The sequence below is a fragment of the Branchiostoma lanceolatum genome, chromosome 17 (assembly GCF_035083965.1).
Source record: "Branchiostoma lanceolatum isolate klBraLanc5 chromosome 17, klBraLanc5.hap2, whole genome shotgun sequence".
Taxonomy (NCBI): domain Eukaryota; kingdom Metazoa; phylum Chordata; class Leptocardii; order Amphioxiformes; family Branchiostomatidae; genus Branchiostoma; species Branchiostoma lanceolatum.
This window is the reverse complement of record NC_089738.1, coordinates 1,316,496-1,338,510: the sequence shown is the minus strand read 5'-3', so window position 1 is coordinate 1,338,510 and position 22,015 is coordinate 1,316,496. Positions and strand designations below refer to the sequence as shown.

General features: G+C 41.7%; 1 protein-coding gene across 5 annotated transcripts in view; it reads left to right on the top strand.

Moving 5' to 3' along the window:
• The first annotated feature begins 3,273 nt into the window (after nt 1–3,273).
• The window catches only part of LOC136422373 (telomerase-binding protein EST1A-like), a 79,816-nt gene continuing 61,074 nt past the window's right edge, over nt 3,274–22,015 (top strand). For 2 of the 5 annotated variants that reach the window (XM_066410099.1, XM_066410098.1), the window contains exons 1-3: nt 3,274–3,471; nt 14,259–15,423; nt 15,952–16,135. In XM_066410099.1, the coding sequence (XP_066266196.1) occupies nt 3,354–3,471; nt 14,259–15,423; nt 15,952–16,135 (1,467 nt within the window). In that variant the 5' untranslated portion in view covers nt 3,274–3,353. The remainder of the gene's footprint in view (nt 3,472–14,258; nt 15,424–15,951; nt 16,136–22,015) is intronic. The other 3 variants (XM_066410096.1, XM_066410097.1, XM_066410100.1) reach the window with 3 other exon arrangements.

Genomic DNA, 22,015 nt, shown 5'->3' with positions numbered 1-22,015 from the left:
TGGTATCATAACTTTTATCTTTACTACAGAAAATAAGGCAATTTGTTGGCAATGTATTTGCTTCAATTATGCCCTTATTTTCATAGTCGACATATCAATCAGTTTTTATCAAACCTATACCTTCCAACAGGGAGAGCGTTAGATCGTAAGGCTGCTGTGTTGAATGCTCGTGTGACCTCCCTGACCCCAAAACAGAGCCCTGCACCAGGCAAGTAAAGTATCACTTGTGTCCTCCAGGGACGTCTCACAGGGAGCCTGCTCCGGTAAACTAGGTCACCTGTTAGTGCAATTTAACCTGAATATATAGACTTAAAAATAGCAAATTGAAAGGGAATTGTAGACATTTCCTTATAAATTATGTTAATGAGGCCTTGTCATGCATGATTTTTGTCTGATATTGTTCACCTTTACTTAGCTTCCTAATGATACAAGAATGAAATTCCAATCATATACTATTGTGGTATTTTCAATTAGTATTTTCTCATTAATTATGCAAAATAGGTAGCTATTAGCATTATTGGTATCTATCGATACCTCTCTCTTTTTCAGCTATATATGTCACATGTTTGAGAGTCCTATTTTGAAAGGCAGCAGATTTATAAACTTTCCTTGCTAATTATGCAAATTAGCTCCTGATTTGCATAATGAATATTCAATTATGTAAATAATTAATCGAGCTATCTACATACCATAAATCAAGACGATCCGTTGACCATAAGTCTAGTTATTCATGTCCAAAGGTCAAAACAAATAAATTAAAAACACCCGCTGCAGCTCCAAACAAGCCGCTAGAGGGCCCAAACGTGCACAACTTATTTCATGTGGCATGGACTATCTACCACACAAAAATCATGACCGTAGCACTTGCAGAAAATTCGACCTCAAACTTTGAAGCTACACTGCAGTACCCAAAGTACCCGCTAGGAGGCCCATCATCGAACTTGACCTCCTTCCCCTTTAATAAATCTACCTATTCAATAAATATCATGCACAACCATCAACAGCTTCTCGAGTTATCCTGTCAACAAACAAATACGCATACATAAACAGCCCAGTGCAGTACCGCAGGAAAATGCCAGGTGACCCATTTTTGAACTTGAGCTTTGTTTTCACAATCCCTACGTACCCACCAAAAATCATGCAGATCCATCATCAATACGTCGAGTTATGTTGTCTACATACAAATACACTAACAAAAAAAGTCCACTGGAGCACTTTAGGAAAACGCCAGGTTAACCATTTTCGAACTTGACCTTCGTTTCCACAACCGCCACTTACCTACCAAAAATCAGCAAGATCCGTCAAAGTTCTCTCGACTTATGATCTCGACATACATACGGACCCACTTTATAGCTGGCGTAACCGATAACATAACCTTACCGCGAATGCATACATTCCCGGCGAAGGTAATGAGAAGAGTGCAGGGAGATGAAATGCAGCACATGAATAAGAACTTAAAGAAGAGGAAAAGCACAAGTGACCATAGATCGACGAGACAGAGGTTTAACAGAGACAACAGCAACTTCACGTCATGACATGCGGTAAGACGTCAGACTGCATGCTGATTTCTTGGTTTCTGCTAGGGGGCGCAACCACAGGCAGAAACAGTCAGACAGCTCTTTCCACCCCGAAATCGGACCGGACAGCTATTTCCGCCAATTAGACCGAACAGCTAATTTCATCAACCCGGGTCGGAGTTCAAATCTGACACGGTAATCCGCCGAAAGTGCATGGTCGTCACCCTGATTTTTGCCCCCTGTTGCTTGGTGATCGTTTTAGCTGTGCATAGATTTTTAGTATCTCCTGAAAAGCCCGTGAGTTGTAGTATTTTTGGGAGTGGTGAAGTCGGTTCGCCATGGAAGCCTTTTTTGTATTAGTCCGCGGCAACGGTGATGCGTTTTTTTCGCCTGATGACCCAAATAGCAGCGTTTTGATGCATTTTCAAGTTAGCAGTTTTTCTAGGATTCCAGCCCCGCTGGTGATACAAATAAGTCCGCCTTCAAAGGGTAAGGGGAAAACCCTGTATAGGTACCCGTACCCGTATAGGTCCCCGTATGGGTATACCGATATACCCCATTTGGGGCCCCAACAAGCCAGGAAACACGCTATGACGGCCGCCATATGGGGCACCCAGACTATACTCGGTCAGAAAATAGCTGAACAATCATATTTTACGATCTTTTGATTTCTATGAAGGACGGAGTTTTGGAACTGTGACGGAATTTGTGAAGTTCGTACGGAGCTCCTGTCAGAACGTGCGAGCACCGATCTCGGAGACCTTTCAACTGAACCCGTTCTGAAAAGGTTTAATAAGGAAAACCCTCACGCTAAAGACAGAGACCGAGCACGGCATATTCAGACAAATCACGCCGAATGGCCGTAATGTTTGTGTCGCAATAAAGTGGTTACTTTCCGTCTATTAAAGCGGCTAATTCGCACATGTGTCATGGCGGACCTTCCGTGCATCGAGAACCGGGCGTTTCCTGTAGGTTTTACGCAGGTTTACTGGCAGCTCCAGCCAAACAGATCATGAGTATTGCATCTGAAGATAATGACATGCGGAAAGGTTGATAGTTTGAGTGTTTTTTCTATTTCTTTTCAGAACAGGTTTAGTTCTGACAGGCGCTCCGTACGAACTTAAAATACAGCCGTTCTGGGTGCCCCATATGGCGGCCGTCATAGCGTGTTTCCTGGCTTGTTGGGGCCCCAAATGGGGTATACCGGTATACCTATACAGGTATACGGGTACGGGTACCTATACAGGGTTTTCCCCTTACCCGTTTTGGATGGGTAAAAAAAACAACCTTGGACGTTAAAAAGTGGACCCTGGAGCGTTTCAAATTCTAAGAATTGAACCTTCTGAAAGGGCATTTCCTGTGTTTTTGAGAGAATTTCAAAGGAAAAATCAGAGACAAAGTCAAAGTGAGCAGTTTTTTCTAGGATTCTAACCTCTGTGGCCTTCTGTTGATGCAAATACAAATAAGTCCCGCGCCTTGAAAAAAAAATCTTGAACATTGAAAAGTGGACCTTCAAGCCTGTGAAAGTGGACCTTCAAGCCTGTGGGGGGGTTTCGTCCGAATCCCCCGAACCCCCCCGGCTACGGGCATGTACTTTCTTGGCGGAATTGTAGCGTGAGGGTGTCGGCCTACATACGAAATCGTCAAAAAACCCCGGTCCGAGACCGTAAGGTGTAACCCGACTGTGACCAGTCACAAACATGCAAATATGAATCATCGCTGAAGAGGGAGAATGATTCGAAGGCCCGCTGTTGCCCTCTGAGATATACTTATTTGCATACTTGTGATTGGTCACAGTCTGCCCGTGTTGGTCCTCACGAGGACGTCGCAAATGTGATGGCTGATGTTTCCAGTCTTCGTGTGGTGAGGATAAATGAAGAACAGCTACAGCAGACAGCACAATGTCACAGGGGTAAAGCTTCGTCAGGACCCTCCGTACTCTCCAGCCATGTTGGTAAGTGTGGGACTGTGGCGGTAATAGTGTATGTAACGTTTATACAGGAATCGAAATACAATTTTCTCATACCCGCAAACTATATCGCATTATTTATGACAAATAAATACAAATAAAACAAGAGTCCGTAGGACACAATTCTCCGTGAAGTATTTATAGTATGTACAAGTATTGACCCACACAAATTGCATCTCTGCTCAGTCCAAGCAAGGAGGTTTTATATTTTGGTCCAAGTAGTGTTTTAGAGCAAGTAAAGAAAAAGTGTTTGTTTATCTTTTTCTTTCAATACAGGAGTGGTCAACCTGCTGAAAAGTATGTTTTTACAGCATGGCACAGATGGGATCTAGAAATTCCGGGAAAAGTCACAAAGTTAGATCTAGATGGCCCCTTTTCAATTATCAACGAACCATTCAGCCTTACAACTAAGATGTATCAGAAATCACAAATATGCAGTAAATCCTCTTTCCACAATTTATTGCAGGCCGGCCTGATCTATAGCTATCAAGCTATTCGCAATAAAAAAGGCTAATTTATATTATCGTAACATTTCACGAAGGTCAAAGGTCACCGGATCTAACCACCCGGAAGTGACACTGGCGCGCGCACTTTTCTGAGATATATTTCTCAACAATCTTTCATCCCCTGCGTAAACTTTTTACATTGTCACAGCCTCTGTATTATAAACTACAAGTGTGGTAAGTTTGAAGGTCCAGAGATTTGCCATTTTCACACTGTGCGTAAAAATGCATCGTCCGTCCCGTGCCCACATACTGTATGCGAGTTGCGAGGGACACCGCATACTTAATACACAGACTGGAGGTCACTATGTACATGTTCGCAGCTAAAACTCACAATTCCCGTTGCCGCATTGGTATGTAACTTGGTATATCGTTTGCTAGGTTGCGTGTGGTGATGCACGTTGTCTATTTTTCAATGTAACAGTGACTATACGATCACAGCAAGTAAGGAAGATTTATACCCCGTATCTGCCTGAAGTATTCCAGTCATGCATAACGGATTATAACATGGTCCCTATGGCAGGGCAGTGGGACATAGCATTAATTATAGGGGTGCAATTACGATATTGGATTGACGTTTAAAGTAGTTATGGTGTAACAAAGCTATTGTGCATCACCACGCCGAACCAGGCAAACGATATGCCAAGTTACACACCAGTGCGACGACGGGATCGTGAGTTATAGCTGCAAAAGCGCAAACAAATGCATTCCCAATACTCCCAGAAGGAGGTCATCCTCCTTCCCGGAGTAACAAGGCAATCACAGATGTCAGACTTCAGCTCCTTTACCCATACTGCTGTGTGATTAGTTCAGAAACCCTGGAGTCATGCAGACAAGCTAAAAACAATTCTACTCTTCTCTACTCTACTCTACTCTACTTGTTGTGTTGTTATCTCCATGTTATCCATGAAAAAATATTATGGAGATATAGTTTTGGGTGTGTCTGTGTGTCTGTTTGTTTGTGTTTCCGCACCACTTCAGTCAGCATAACTCAAGAACCTCTTGCATAGATTACGATGATATTTGGTATGTGGGCAGGTGTTGTGAAGCCGAAATTCAAGGTCGATTTTGGGCCCCCTGGTATGTGACCTTGGTACTGCAGCAGAAATTCCATTTTTGTATCTCTTGACCTGGACATGCTATGGTCTTGATTTTTTGATGGCAGATAGCTTGTGGTGTAATAAAGACGTGGTGTGGGTTTGGGCCCCCTAGCAGCTTGCTCTTGAACTGCAGGGGCGTTATCTTGAAAATCTTCTGAGAATAACTCAGCAAAGGAACAATGGATTTCCATGATATTTAGTATACAGGTAGCTTAGACAGAGATGTACATAATGAAGTGCAAATTATGTTAATTGGGACTTAATTTGCATAACTAATGAGGAAAATCTATATTTGCAGTGTTTTCCATTATCAGACTCAAATACATGTAATGTATGTAGTTTATGGAAAGTGGATTATCAACAGATACCAATTATGCAAGTAAATTCCTTATTGTGTTCTGGCTGGGACGTGTGGGCTGTGTTGTTTCGAGGGGTCATGGATAAGCGGTAGGGGTGGTAGGGGTGGTAGTTGTCATTTGGGAGGCAGGAAACCCTAGTTGCTGGGACAAATTGGCTTGTCAGTCAGCTGTAAGAAGTTGTACTCTCACCTCTCAAATAAACGTACCGGTACGTTTATTTTTTTTCGCAAAAAATTCCACCCTGTACATTCTTATTCTAGACGGTACGTTTATTTTTTTTTAAAAATTGAGGCTTTGCAAACCAGGAATCCCTCTAAAATCGTAAGTCAAGGTTTTTCTGCCCATATTTCCCCGGTATTTTTGCTCGTAATTCGCTATTATTCGGCCTACCGGCGTTGATTTTCTCGCCGCTTTGACGGCCCTGTGAAAATTATCCTGGCGGCACTCGTAACATATCGGTCAATATCGCTATGACGCTACAAAGTAAACCGGAAAATAAGACGCGACATTGACATTTTGAAATACAATTTTCATATAAATAACTTTGATAGTCTCTGTTTACATCGTAAACCAAAGCACGCTGATCAAAAACGTGTGGAGTAGGGTGCTCGCCTGCACGGGGAATAATAATTTCCTGACCACTATATCCGTAGTATCGGCAGCGCGGCGGAAGAATTATTTGTTCGCAGAAGACATGTAACACGTTAAAACAACAATCATAACTTAACATCCCTTGTGATATGTGTTTTGAGGCCACAAAATCTCTAAAACGGCAGAAATATGTCCGATATGATTCGGTAAACAACAGCGCGAAATCGCGAAACATGGCCGCCACTCTCAGGCATGGCGACAGTAAAACTAGCAGCATATTGCGTAGTGCGGATACCGATCTTTAAAATGATACCGTAAACGCATGTAAATATTATATTTTTTGGGCAACGATAGACACACAAGGCCATAGTTATTTTCAGAGGGTTCATTTTTTGGAATAATCGTAAGATATTCCAAATTTAGGCGGTTCATCGCGGGTTTCTAGTGTCAACACCTAATGGGTAACTTCTAAGTATGTGCGGTCTGTGACGTTGAGCTACTTTTACAGCCGATCTCTGTTCAATATTGTGGGATTTACCGCGGGAACTCGAAATCCGAGCGTTTCACTTTGTTTTCGACGCTATGGAGCAAACGTTTATAGACATATTTCTTTTGTCAGTGGAAGGACTGTGTTCATATTTGTGTTTTTCTGTGGTTGATGTCTTTAGAAAATATGATCAGGTACTCTGATGATTTTTGTTATATGTCACTGATTGTCAGTCATAATAAAATGATTTAACAATTTTCTTTGATCACTTGCTTCAAGTTCCAAGTAGAAAAAGCATGTATCATGTACATTTTCACTTGTTGAATTTGAAAGCATCGTGGCCTCCGGTTAGGTGTCATAGCGGGGAACCTATGCCCAATTTTTCAATATTAACTATTATGTTTTACGAAGAGGCGAGGAAGATCATCATGATTTGAATAAGCTATGGACAGTTATTCTGTTCAATATCTATATACTTAATAGGTATGGCATAATTGACTAAATATAAGTTACCTACCTGCTTATTATCTTATTTCCCTCTGACAGTGACAGTTGTACATGTATGGACACGGTTTACCTAGCCTCGACTGTCGATTTTTGAAATTTTCCGGGGGGTACTTTTATTCCAGGGGGTACTTATATTACCTTTTGAAAATCTGTCCGGGGGGTACTTCTATTCCAGGGGGTACTTCTATTTGAGAGGTTAGAGTATGAGAAAGGTATAAGCAGCAGAAAGTGGTGTGGAATTTGGTGGAAGCAGACCAAAGTCGATATACACTGTCTTACATCGTGAAGAACAATCAGTAGTCGTGTGTCACAGCATGGGGATAGGACGGTGTTCGGGGTAGGTGAGTTAACCATGTTATATCTGGGAAGGAAGAGGCGATTCATTAGTATACGTCATATTGTATGGTGTACATGGAGGTTCTGTGGAAGTGTGCACTAAGAGTATGGATATGTATTGCTGAAGAAGTATTTGATGAAGGGTGGGTGTAATATGGATTAAAGGATGTAGTCTTATAGTTACCTTCGCCGAGCAGGTTATATATTTTACAGAGCGTGTCTGTGTGTCCGTTAGTGAACATGATAAGTCGAAAATTCTTGGATGGATTGTCTTGGTATTTGGCATGTTGGCATGTTGGTAGGTCTTGATGAAACCTGAAAATGCTTAGATTTTGGGCCCCCTAGTGACTTGTAATGGTACTGCAGCGGAACTTCCTGTTTTGACATCTCGTGTTCTGGACGTGCTATGAGTATGAAACTGATTTTTGAGTGGTAGATAGTTCTTTGGACAGAGAGTAAGTTGTATAGGTTTGGGCCCCCTAACTTTTTTTGGAACTGCAGGAGCAGGTTTTGCTTCAGACTTTGAAAGGGAATAACTCAAGATGGGCCTGATGGATGGTCATGATTTTTGGTAAGTAGATAACTTGAGTGATGATGTACATGATTAGATAATTATTATGTAAATCAGTATCTAATTTGCATAGTTAATGAGGAAAGTTTTTACATCCGCCAAATTCCATGATAGGACTCTCAAACATGTGACATCTGTAACTGAGGAAGAGAGAAATATCAATAGATATCAACGTTAACTATGCTAACTATTAATGAGAAAATACTATAACTCAAGATGGGCTTGATGGATTGTCATGATTTTTGGTATGTAGATAGCTTGCGTGATGCTTTGTATGATTGGATGATAATAATGCAAATCAGACTCTAATTTGCATAATCAATGAGGCAATTTTAAAAACCCACTGTGTTCCATGATATGATTATTCGAATATGTGACATTTGTAACCGAGGAAGAGAGGAATGTTGATAGATAGTAACCGAGGAAGAGAGGAATGCAGGCCTAATTTGCATAATTCATGAGAAACTATTTATAATTCCATACTAGTAAATGACGGCAATTTCATTTGTGGCATTTAGAAGTTGCGTGAATGTGAACACCATCGAATCAAATTATGCTAATAAGGATCTCATTTGCATAATTGATGATAAATGTTAGCGTAAGCTTCTTTGTTAAGCTCATACTTTTGACATTAGTTATGTTATTTGGGTGAAGACGATCAACTGGTATGATTTATGATTGATGAGAAACACTCATAAAGGTTAAAATCATTTGGCAAAGGTATGAGGTTGTATCTCTTGTTAGTCTTACTCATGTGCTGCATTTAATCCCTATATAGATGTACTCCTCTTGTGTTGCTTGTTTCAAAAGTTCTGCAGGCTGATGTGTGCTAGAGAATATGAATATTGGATATGAATATATAATATTCCTTGTGAATATTCAAGGTGATTATTTATATTTGACTGAATATAATACTACATAACCTGTTACCTGCCTACCTTTTTTTCTCTCTTTATTGGTTTTCCAAAGTAAATTACAAACTCAAATACTGACAGAATATGGACATACATGGGTCACAACAAAAACCAAATAAAAACCGGGACAATGTGTACAGGTGCAGTACACATACACACAATCATAGCCCCCCTTAAATATCAATTGCAGTTTGCCTCCAAACAGTATTGTTTAACTTTAAGTATATGATTACATATCATTATTTCCTTACATCTATATCATATGTAATAGTTTTTAATAGTAGTTTATAATAGTATCAATAGTATTATGTAACTAGAGTTCCACAAACACATTATCTTCGCCAAATAATCAAGGCTTATTATGGAAAGTGATTTATATTTACGTGCCTATCACCCCCTGCAAATTTGCTCATGCACCATACCATTTGGACGTTATGATTGGGCGAATGAGTCCAGTTAAGATAGGGTTAAAAATTATTTGGTGGTACAGGACTAGTATATGTGTAGAGTGTGCTGATATATTTTATAACTGGTCATGAAAAAATATGAATATGTTGATATTATATGGGCCACAAAGGTTCGATATGGCAGTGTTGAAAGTTGAAAGTGATGATGAAATCGTACAGTCAATACATATGAATAGAATAAATCTGGCACGTTTTTAGGTGTTTCTAGTCAGGCTTTCTATTTTGTCCCTATTTCGTTATGTCGCCAACCGTGTTGAACAAAAATGCTTAAACTGAACGCGTCAAAAACCAGCAGGACCCACACCTCTGCTTGGAGAATAGTTTATTTATTTGACCTACATGTACGTTTATGCAAGGCTATCTGTTTACATGACCTGACACTGTCCCATGTCCCATTGAAAGGCAGTGGGTTAACAAACTTTCCTTACTAATTATGCAAATTAGCTCCTTATTTGCATAATTAGTCATTGATTATGTAAAGCACCATCCGAGCTCTCTACATACCAAACATCACGACGATCTGTCGACCCATTCTCAAGTTATTCATGTCCGAATGTCAAAACAAAAACACCCACTGCGGTTCTTAACAAGCCGCTAGGGGGCCAAAATTTACAGAACTTACTTTCTGTGGCATGAACTATCTACCACACAAAAATCATGACCATAGCACTTTCAGAAAATATGCCCCTAAATTTTGAAGCTCTGCTGCAGTACCTTTGGTACCCGCTAGAAGGCCCATTATCGAACTTGACCTTCCTTTGGACATTAGATTTCCTCCAAAAGCAAACCTATATACCATCTTTGCCTTTAAAGTTGGATAATCGGAGTTAAAATAACGCCGCAGTGTTCATCCTGTCGCTCCGCCATCTTTACCAATCACGTATGACGGCAGCCAAAAGAGGTGCCCAACACAATTGAATTAGTCAACCTGCCGGTAGAGCGCCGACCATTCCAGAAAATTTGACCCTACCGACTAAAAAAATCCCATAGATATTGCTGCTGCCAATAACAAGGTTGAAAAGACCATCAAGGAAGCCGAAAGCGTAAAGGCATACGATCGCAGGCAACGTCAACAATGTCCCGCCATTTTGTTTGCCGGCGGCAGGTTGATCTCGCCGTGAGAGGGGAAATTTCTATCTCACCGTATGTAACGTACATGATGCTCAAACACCCCGCAAACCCTATCCATTACACGCATTTGAACAATTACTGTAATACAAAATATGGCACATGTTTGTGACAAAAAATGATATTGCAAGGCTTTAGTGTAATTCTATTCACATGGGATGCTTATTTTAAACATGAACAGTAATGACCTGCTTGTCACCTTACCGGAGTTTGGACCCCCTTTCTGTGTTTGAAGGTTCCACTAGAATGCAAACCCCAAAAGTGCCGTGGCTTTTGTGTGCAATAAAACCAAAGTGCGGAACGCTACTGTTTAAATAAAAACTATGTCTGTGTAGCTTAATCACAGTTATATGCCTGTTACAAGATCTAAGCTTGTTATCTTCGCCGAGTACTATAGTACTCGGGGTAGATTATGTTTTCGGTTAAGCCAGCTGTTTGATGGGTCTGTATGTATGTCAAGAGCATAACTCAAGAAACCTTTGATGAATCTTTACGATTTTTGGTAGGTGTGTAGTGGTTGTGCAAAGGAAGGTCAAGTTCAAAAATGGTTTACCTTGCGTTTTTCAACAGTACTGCAGCGGACTTTTAAATTTGGTGTTCCAGCCCATCCTTCAACACCTCAAGGGGGTGGAACAGCAATATGGCTACAATCTAAACGGTAAGCACTATGTCACACTGCCATTCGCAGACGACTTTTGCCTCATATCCACCCACAAGAGACAGCACCAGAAACTCATTAATGAAATATCAACCAACACAAAATCGATGAACTTATCCCTGAAACCGCGAAAGTGCAAGTCCATGTCCATTGTGAGCGGCAAGCCATCGGACATTAGCTTCTTGATCGATGGGGATCCTGTCAAAACAACTAAAGATGCACCGGAGAAGTTCCTAGGTGGCTACATAACCTTCCTGGGCAAGACAAGAGAGACATACGACATTCTTGCCAAGACAATAGAAACAACTATTGAAAATATAAACAAATCAACCATAAGAAATGAAAACAAACTGAGAGTATACATGGAGTACGCTTTCCCATCGTGGAGGTACATGCTGATGGTACATGACCTAACAGACACCCAGTTACAAAAACTTGATGCCATTCACACAAAGGCGATCAAGACATGGCTTAAAATGCAACCTGGTGCCACAAACGCTATCCTGTACAACACAAGGGGTCTCAACTATAGAACTATCTCAGACCTGTATCTAGAGGCCCACACCCTGGCCTACAGTAGGTCAACCCTCAAAGGCGACGAGAGAGTAAAACATGCTGTACAAGCTAAGCTAGACCGTGAATCGCAATGGACCAGGAAGATGCAGAAGTGTGGTATTAAAACGTCCCACACTATCCACCAACAGGCCACACATGCAGCAAAGGATTCAGAATGGTCTTCTGTGCGTAAACACATCAAACAACAGGTGACAGATATGCGTCATAACGTCTGGAGCGAGCACCAGAAAACCCTACTACAGCAAGGGCGCATGCTACAACTCCTGGAAGAAGAGAAATGTGACCTTACGTGGCGGTCGATCATATACAACCTACCAAAAGGTGTTCTAAGCTTCGCGGTACGTGCCTCGATCGACGCCCTGCCCACATTCTGTAACCTGATCACCTGGGGAAAACGCAACAGTGACCGATGTAAACTGTGTGGTAACCGAGAAACACTCCACCACGTCCTGAACCACTGCAATGTTTCTCTCCAGCAAGGGCGATATACCTTTCGACACAACGCCATATTAAAGTACATAATGGACAGCATCCAGGAGGCTATCGATCTCCCACAGACCAACGCTACAGTCTACGCAGACATCCAAGGACACACTATCAACGGAGGAACCGTGCCGGCGCACATATTACCCACAACTCAGAAACCAGACTTAGTCACCTACCTCCCAGAACAAAGGACAATCCACATACATGAACTAACTGTGGCCTTTGAACAAAACATTAACGCGAGCCATGAACGAAAGGTAAACAAATATTCAGCCCTAGCGACAGAATTGAGAGCTGCGGGCACCACAACCACACTTACCTGCTTCGAGGTTGGATCAAGGGGACTCATCACACCAGAGAACAAAAACAGACTGCGGACAATGTTCAAAGTAGTGCAGGCAAAAGTGCCTAAGAACCTTTTCAGAGACATTAGCCGCATAGCTATTCTATCGTCATATGCCATATGGAGTGCGCGACACGAGCCCCACTGGGAAGCAGACACTCTACTGTAGAAGCAACCGTAGTCCTGCCCTAAGTGCAATATCAATTTGTAACCTTTGTATATAAGTGAATATGTATTCGGATTTTAACTGTGAATTGTATTTGTAATTCGTCCGTCCCTGCACATTTGGTCACCACATCGTGATGACCATCGTGACCTGGGCTTTGTGTCCTACTTTCTTTTCAAATAAAGAATGATTTTACTGTGCAAAGGAAGGTCAAGTTCAAAAATGGTTTACCTTGCGTTTTTCAACAGTACTGCAGCGGACTTTTAAATTTTGTGCGTTTGTATGTAGGCGAAAAAAGTGACGGAAACGTTGATGGATCTTTATGATATTTTGCAGGTGTGTAGATGTTGTGGAAACAGAGATCAAGTTCAAAAATGGTTCTGGCATTTTCTGTCGGTACTGCAGCGGGCTTTGTGTGAATGTGTAATTCTTGTGGACAATATAACTCAAGAAGCTGTTGATGGATCTGTATATTGATATTTAGTGGATGGGTAGGGTTTACGGAAAGGAAGGTCAAGTTCGATAATGGGCCTTCTAGCGAGTACCTAAGGTACTGCAGCGGAGCTTCAAAATTTAGTGGCATATTTTCTGAAATTGCTATGGTCATGATATTTGTGTGGTAGATAGTTCATGCCACAAGAAGTAAGTTCTGTAAGTTTGGGCCCCCTAGCGGCTTGTTTAGAACTGCAGTGGGTGTTTTTGTTTTGATATTCGGACACGTATTACTTGAGAAGGGGTGAAGAGATTGCCGTGAAGTTTTGTATGTAGAGAGCTCAGATGGTGCTTTACACAATCGATGTCTAATTATAGAAAACAGGAGCTAATCTGCATAATTAGTAAGGATAATTGTAAATCCATTACATTCCCTAATGGGGCGTGTGACAGTGTTCCCGAAACAGGCCAGCAGAAGGCCTTGCCTAGAAGTGTAAATAAACAGATGGTGTACAATCATAAATAAACAAATGGGGCAGTCTCACTACCATTCAAACAGATGTGTGGGTCCGGTTTTTTAAAAAGTGTTCAGTTTCTGCATTTTTGTCAAACACACGGTTGGAGACATAACGGAAAGGGATCAAAATAGAAAGCCTTACAAAACACCTAAAAACATGTGAATAACCAGCCGGACCAACTCCTCTGCTTCAATTTTTTTGATGATCAGTTGTAACATATATCAGCACACTATACACATATACTAGTCCTGTACCACCAAATGAGTTTTATCCCTATCTAGACTGGACTCATTCTCCCCCCCCCCCATCATAACTTTCAAACGGTATGGTGTATGATCAAGTTTGCAGGGGGTGATAAGCATGTAAATATTAATCACTCTCCACAATAAGCCTTGATTATTTGGCGAAGATAATGTGTTCGTGGAACTCTAGTTTTTAATGGGTTCAGGGCAATATGTATGATGACAAAAGACATGCACATTCACTTAGAACAGTTATCGGACTATGGACACCCCCCGTGTACTGAAAACATAACCCTCTGGTGAAGGCAACCACAATGTCATGTATGTAGTACTGGGGTCCTGCACTTACATGTATGAGACACCAGATAAGTATGCACCTTTGTTTCAGGTTCTGGTGCTGGTCATACAGAGCAGGTTAGGAAGCCTCCAAGAAGACCAGCTATGGCTATCTATCAGCCTGGAATCAGCAGACTGGCCAGGAAGAAGAGTGGCTCCACAGACAGTGGGGAGGACAGTTCCTCCAAAGTTACCCTTCAAGGGTGTAAAACAACCAGAAGGACGGGGACAGATGGAGGATGTAAGGTTTTGAGTAAAACAGGTGACAATGATGAGGTATCAGTAGATGTTTGTACCTGTGATGTTCAGCACAAAAGTTACAGAGAGAGAGCTACAAGTCGAGGGAATAGTAAACATAACAGTGAAAATTGCAGTTGTTCCATGACTCCAGAAACGCTTTTAGCCATAAACTCATCAGATGATATATCAAGTTCATGTTCAACCATAGAGGAAGCTAGAGATGAACTGAAGAAGGCAGCTGAAGGATCAGTCTGTAGGAACCAAGCCAAAACAGGACAGTTTATTAGTACTTCTTCCAATGAGGATTCTCCCACTAATGTTTCAAAGTCTTCAGGTGGAGTCAAGACAGAAAAAGAAGATGTATTTTCAAATGACCACCTGCATGATGATGTAGGATTAGGAAGTAAAGAAGCGCAACCTTCCACCACACATCAGCCAAGAAGAGCACAACTGTCCTCTACAGGAAGTTACCAAAATATACAAAGCAGAGGCATCATTCACCTGCCTCCAGATATAAGTCTACACACTCACCAAGCAGACAAACAAGGAACCAGACCATATCTGGGTGAAGATAACAAGAGATTGTTTGACCCGCACAAATCGGCGGAAATTTTTCATCTTACAGTCAAGTCTGAACATAACAAGCCTGTAGCAAGACAGGTCAGTAAGCCACGTCACCACCCTTCTCAGTCTGAGTTGTGTCATCATGATGTTTTTTCAAGAGGTGCATCACATGTCCAAGGTAATGTGCAGGACAGGCTACCTACATGTAGATATAGTCATGATGTACATGTCTGCCTGCAGCACTCAACAAACGAAGATTATCATGAGTTTACAGACACCAGCACAACTGGAACAAACAGTGAGAAGTGGCAGCATGTTTTACAGCAGGCTGAGGCACTGGCAGCAGATCTCCGACTCCATCTGTCACAGGGTGTCCCAGACAACCAGCATGTTGTTGTGACATTACATCTGCAGTAAGTACAGAGTTCTTCAACACAGACTTCTTAGTAATCCCATAAGAGAATTAGGCTTTTGGGCCCGCAGTGGTCAATTCAGTGTTTTCAGTGGAGAGTTTCTGAGTTACGTTACTTGTATTTCCACCATATGTACATGGACCTTGGTCATACTGGCATGCTTCAATGAACATTAAAGTTTGGAAACTTAACAGTTAATTTTACCTTACATGTAGTTGTTTTTTTATGATTGATATCATCATCGTGCCATCATTGTCTCTGCATATCAACAGCTAGATAGTACGTACATTTCAACTTTTACTCAAGCAAATAAGCAAGACATAACGGTATTGCACATTTAATACTTTGGGCATTCAAAAACAAACAACTATGATCACATTCAAAAGACTGTTACGGTAGCACAATATTAATCCTAAGGCTTGAAACATTTCTATTTGCATCGAGCATAATGCGCTTGGGCAAGTGTCACATTTACATACAACAACTATTGTGCCATGTATCATATGAGTATTGTTTGTTTTTGTACAGGTCACAGATACAAACATGCTATGAATCACTGATTCTGCAGGATCCAGAATTTGCTAGCAAGCATAACATTGACCAAACTCTGTGGAAGAATTCATTCTACAACATCATTGAAGCTTTCCGAGGATATTTGCCTGGGCACCAGATGAAGGAAAGTCTTCATAATCTACTTGCACTAATTGACAAGGTAAATGAGTCTCTGACATACTGCTAGTACAAATACATGTTGATAATGTGTTCAATTGTCGTAAGTACAGTACCGTCCTTGTTATATAGTTAACATCGTCAGTGTTATTGTCATGTTTCTGACCCATAATTATCCCATTTCTGGCCAGTCATTGTTGGGTGATTGTCGGGTTTCTGTCTGGTCAGGGACCATACGATATTTACCGGGGATGGAGGGGTGGTGCACTGGAAGTCAGGTCAAAACATTTTTCCATGACCCTCCCCCCTATCTCAAAAAATTTTTCCATGACCCACCCCCTTCCTCAAAAATTTTTTCCATGACCCTCCCCCTACAGGTACAGTAGAATCCGCTTAACTGCACCACCCATTTGTCAGCGTTTTTGGTGCAAGTGTCCGGCTGGTGCAATTATGCGAAATGCCCAGCTGGACCGCACCACCATGGGCGAGGGGGTGTATTGTTAGTCAGAAACACTAGCACAAAGAAAACAGACAAAATTATTCAGTTATTAACTTTATTTATTGACCCTTTGCTGAAAATAAAGAAATGACTACGAACCCGTTTTGATTTTGCATTCTTTCATTTTTCCATGCGATCTACCGCATTACAACACACGTAATGTTACAGGGGAGGCATTCTGAAACATTGTCATGCCACTCATGGGATAACAGTTTCTGTGTTACATTACCTAGAGTGCAGTTGTCGATTTACGTAAATCATCTACCGCCATGAAACTAGGAGTTGAAACTAAAACTTGGTTACTGATTACGGGTGACCCGCCCGCGACCTCCCATACGATTCCTATTAACGTAACTGTCAATGGAGACCGCCTTCTTTTGTTACTCAAAACAGTTTTAAACATATTGGCGGTATTGCGCCTTTACACTGGCAGGTATCGGCTCATTTGTACCACGTTTGCCATTTTTAGCGCACCTTTTCAGTTAACTTGTCAAGGATTTTTGAAAAAAATTGGTGCAGTTATCCGGCATTGGTGACCATGCGCGGTGCAGATATGCGGAGTCACTAACAATGCAGTGAGTGGGAAATGGTTTTGGATATTGGGATTCGGTGTAATTAAATGGAAGGTGCGTTTATCCGAGGTGCAATTAAGTAGCTTCGTCTGTATCATGTAAAAATGGTAGAAAAACCACCCCCATTTATAAACAACTACACAAAGAACGTCTTATATGGACATATCGGGCGTCTACTTGGGATAAGTGACGCGTGCTATAAAACAAGAACCGGGAACCGGTGGCACCAGAGGCGGCAGCAGGAAATTAGATTGTATAGAGAGCAAGATAATTGAGAAAATTTTGAAATAGAGACCCTTTCAACTGCTATTTCCTGCATTTCGAGGGACAAATTTTGCTGGAAGAGTAAGCTAACTTTAATCAAGGAGGTTATAAAGACATCCCTATTTGTAACAACAAATACAGCTTGATTTTTGGGGCGACGCCCTTCAACATATTTTTCACTGCGAGAGGCGCGACATGCACCCGCAGGAAAATCTTAAAATCTAGAACAATTGTAACGCTATTCCTGAATTTTGATGAGCAAATTTTGCTGTTAAACATTTTGTAATGACATCTGTATATGTGAAAAAAAATACAGAAGCGTTTCAGCCTGAATTTTGGCGGACGACGCCCTCCCGACATATAATTTCCGCCCTCCCGACATGCTCTCAGGGAAATTCTAAACTGTTTGACCATGACCCATTGAAATTAAATATGTTAACGCTATGTCCTGAATTTTCTGGGGCAAATTTTGCTGATAAACATTTAAGGGGTTCAGCTTGAGTTCGGTGTCGTAGGAGCTTAGGCCCGGTGCGAGCACCAAACGCGCTTGCAAAACTAGCATGCATGCTCCCCCAAGAAATTTTGTAAAGTCAAACCCTCTGAAACACTATTTAAGGCAAAGGATTTCCCACCAGCAGCACATGCAAACCACATAATTTTTGACCGCACTGACACACACTTTAACGACTAGTACTAGCATCGACGTCAAACCTCACTCTCCCCTTTATTTTGAAGAACTGACCTGAGAAACACACAGCACTCAGGTAATCAAACCTTACTACAGTACGCCAAAAATAATTACTCAAGCAACTGGATAAGATTTTGAAACAGTCAGACGTTTCAGACAGTATCCACTGTCTTTCGTCAGTGACTAACGATAGGGCTGAGAACACCAGCTTTATACCAAAACTCTGAATAGATATGTTAATGAGGTAAAGACAATTTAGGATGTCTTGAAGTAGTCTTCAAAAAGAAGATTAATTCAAGACAAAGTTTATGCCAATAGTTCAATTAGCTACTGTTGTTCTAGTACAGTAACTAAATGTTGCTCGTCCGGGGGTGGGGGGCAGTGCATTATCCCAGGTGCCTGAAAGTTGAACGCGTAGACCCCCTTTCCTGTTGAGGGCGGGGTTGTACATCCTCTCATATATTGCTTCTCTAATTCCCCGTTCGAACCAGCGTTCTTCACAATCTAGGATGTCCGTGGATTCGAAATTGAATGAGTGTCCCTGGTTGTGTTTTAGATGGTGGTAAATGGCAGAGGAGTAGCGGTTAGCGCTCTGTCTGCAATGTTCCTTGTACCTTTCTTTTAGTGATCAAAGACATCACTGTAGCAGAAGATGAAATCATCACTTCATATGATGTGTGCTCGCTTTTCACTTGCATACCCCCTAAGGAGGCAGTATCAGTAGTTAGGGAAGCCTTGGAGGCCGACGACACACTTGCAGATAGAACCAAACTCTCCGTGGACCACATATGTGAACTGCTAGACCTCTGCCTAGGTTGCACTTATTTCACTTACAAACAACAGTTTTTCCAGCAAGTGCACGGCTGTGCTATGGGATCACCGGTATCGCCCATTGTTGTGAACCTGTATATGGAGAAGTTTGAGAACAAAGCCCTCAGTACTTTCAATGGCCCTCCCCCAGCAAACTGGTTTCGCTATGTAGACGACACTTGGTGTAGGCTAAAGAAGAGAGTAGCTGATGACTTCTTTGACCATATTAACCAGGTAGATGACAACATCAAGTTCACACAGGAGCCATGTCAAAACAACATGCTCCCCTTCTTAGACACCAAAACCATCATAGAGAAGGATGGCAACCTTCAGTTCGAAGTGTACAGGAAACCGACCCACACTGATCAATATCTGGCCTTTGATTCCCATCACCCTTTGGAACACAAACTAGCAGTGATTAAAACTCTCTTCCATCGAGCAGACAATGTCATTACCTCAGACGAAGCAAAAACAGAAGAACACAGACATCTCCGTGTGGCTTTAGCCAAGTGTGGCTACCAAAATTGGACCTTCAACAAGGCCCTCAAACCTTCTGACCAGTCTAAGAAAACACTCAAGTGCAGACCATTGACCAACAGAAACAAGGTCAACATTACCATCCCCTACGTCCAAGGAGTATCGGAAAAACTCAGACGTATCTTCCAAAACTTCAACATTGCCACTAACTTCAAACCTCACTCAACTCTCAGGCAGAAACTAGTCCATCCAAAAGACAGGCCTGAAAAAGGCATCAAAGCCAATGTCATCTACAAACTGAAATGTGAGGAACCGAACTGCAATAACATGTACATTGGGGAGACAAGTCAACCACTAAAAGAAAGGTACAAGGAACATTGCAGAAAGAGCGCTAACCGCTACTCCTCTGCCATTTACCACCATCTAAAACACAACCAGGGACACTCATTCATTCACGCTGGTTCAAACGGGGAATTAGAGAAGCAATATATGAGAGGATGTACAACCCCGCCCTCAACAGGAAAGGGGGTCTACGCGTTCAACTTTCAGGCACCTGGGATAATGCACTGCCCCCCACCCCCCACCCCCGGACGAGCAACATTTAGTTACTGTACTAGAACAACAGTAGCTAATTGAACTATTGGCATAAACTTTGTCTTGAATTAATCTTCTTTTTGAAGACTACTTCAAGACATCCTAAATTGTCTTTACCTCATTAACATATCTATTCAGAGTTTTGGTATAAAGCTGGTGTTCTCAGCCCTATCGTTAGTCACTGACGAAAGACAGTGGATACTGTCTGAAACGCCTGACTGTTTCAAAATCTTATCCAGTTGCTTGAGTAATTATTTTTGGCGTATCTTATTACCTGGATGTCTAACCTTCATCAACTTACTACAGTACAGTCCTGCGAAGCTAAGTAGCCGTTGAATATAGTCTGAGATTTTTTGTTTACTTCTGCATTTACCAACAGAAGTCACTGGAATCGAATAAGACTGTAGAAACAGCATTGAAAAGTCCGCGAACAGTCCCAGCACAGCAAGACACAACCGCAAGACACTATGTGGCTATGTATACGGTTTCGTGAGCTTACACTTTGTAGCTCCGCCCCTACTACAAAATTTCCAGCTAAAACTGGATCACTGCCTTTCTATCGGCCACACCCACAGCAAAACTTCTAAAGAGATCAAAGGCACACCACTGTCCACCATTCCGCCTCCATGGTAACCGTGCCAAACTGTAGCAACATGTTTGCTACATCAATGCTTTTGCTTGTGAACCATGTGCAAGGGGGCACCCGGGAACTTATCAAATGAAAGTTTATCCGACGTGTATCAAGCTAAATTGATAGAACTTACCATTTTGGAGCCATTTGATTTGTATACTAGTCCTGCGGGACAAGAGGTACCTGCGTTACTGTGGTATCAGATTCGAATCGTGGCCATGACGTGAAGCAAAAGGGGGAGGGCGTTCGAAGCCGCGGTAATATTCTTTGGTATTTCAAGCCAGGTTTATCGCGACATAGACTAACCGAGAACCACATCTTTTTTTCTGTTATGTATAGCGTTATCATGTGTAAAACAAGTAAGTTTGCGTGACGGTTGTTGAATACTAGTATGCTTTCTGTAAGAGAGGCCCGACTATATACGAAATGCCATTGCGTCATTACATTACAGTTATTCAGGGCAGCCATTACCTGTTTTGTTAATATGGAACTCAATGTTCCGTACGTCTTATCAAAGTAAACATTATTTTCTTCACTGTTGAAAAGCCTTTTTTTCTCCGTGACACCCCCCCCCCCACCAACGCACCACCCCTCCCCCCCGCTATATATCGTATGGTCCCTCAGAGTCATCAATTGACGGATCTTTTATAATTATATGCAGGCCGTGGTAACATCACAGGATAGTGGGAGGTGTACTAATTTGCAGACACATAGACGAAACTTGCTTCTTGATATGAAATAGATGTTAATGCAAAAATCAATTCGAAGACATGATGTACAGTGACAATAGTTTCCATGGCATATAAACCATATGGGCAATGCAGGGCACACCGATTGGGCAGGCAGTCACCTGTCAAAAGTGCATGACCTGTCAGGGCTTAACTCTGTGACGAATTTCTGTCTAGTGTCACTCTGACCAAAAGCTGGCCAGTGACACATGTCACCTTGTTAACAAGGATGGTACTTTAGGGGGCCAAGGTGATAGACAGAGAGGACAATGGATCATTGGATGTACCATGCAGTTGCATAAGGAGTCTGCATGGATCAATTTAAGATCTAATCCAGTCATGAACCGTGATGAGGCGTGATATAAACTCAGTCATATTTGGGACCACACTCTTAACACTGTTAATGTTTTTGGTAGTGTGTGTGTGTGTGTGTAATGTGTATATGTATGTTTGTATGTATGTGTGTATGCTTGTATGTGGATGAACAGTGTAACTTGAGAAGGCCTGCATGGGTGGATTGTATTTGATAATTTAATTGGTATGTGAGTAAGTCTTTATGAGACCTCAAACTGATTAGATTTTGGGACCCCTAGTGGCTAGTGAAGGTACTGCAGCGGAACTTCTAGTTTTCATATCTTGTGATCTGGACAAGCTACATGT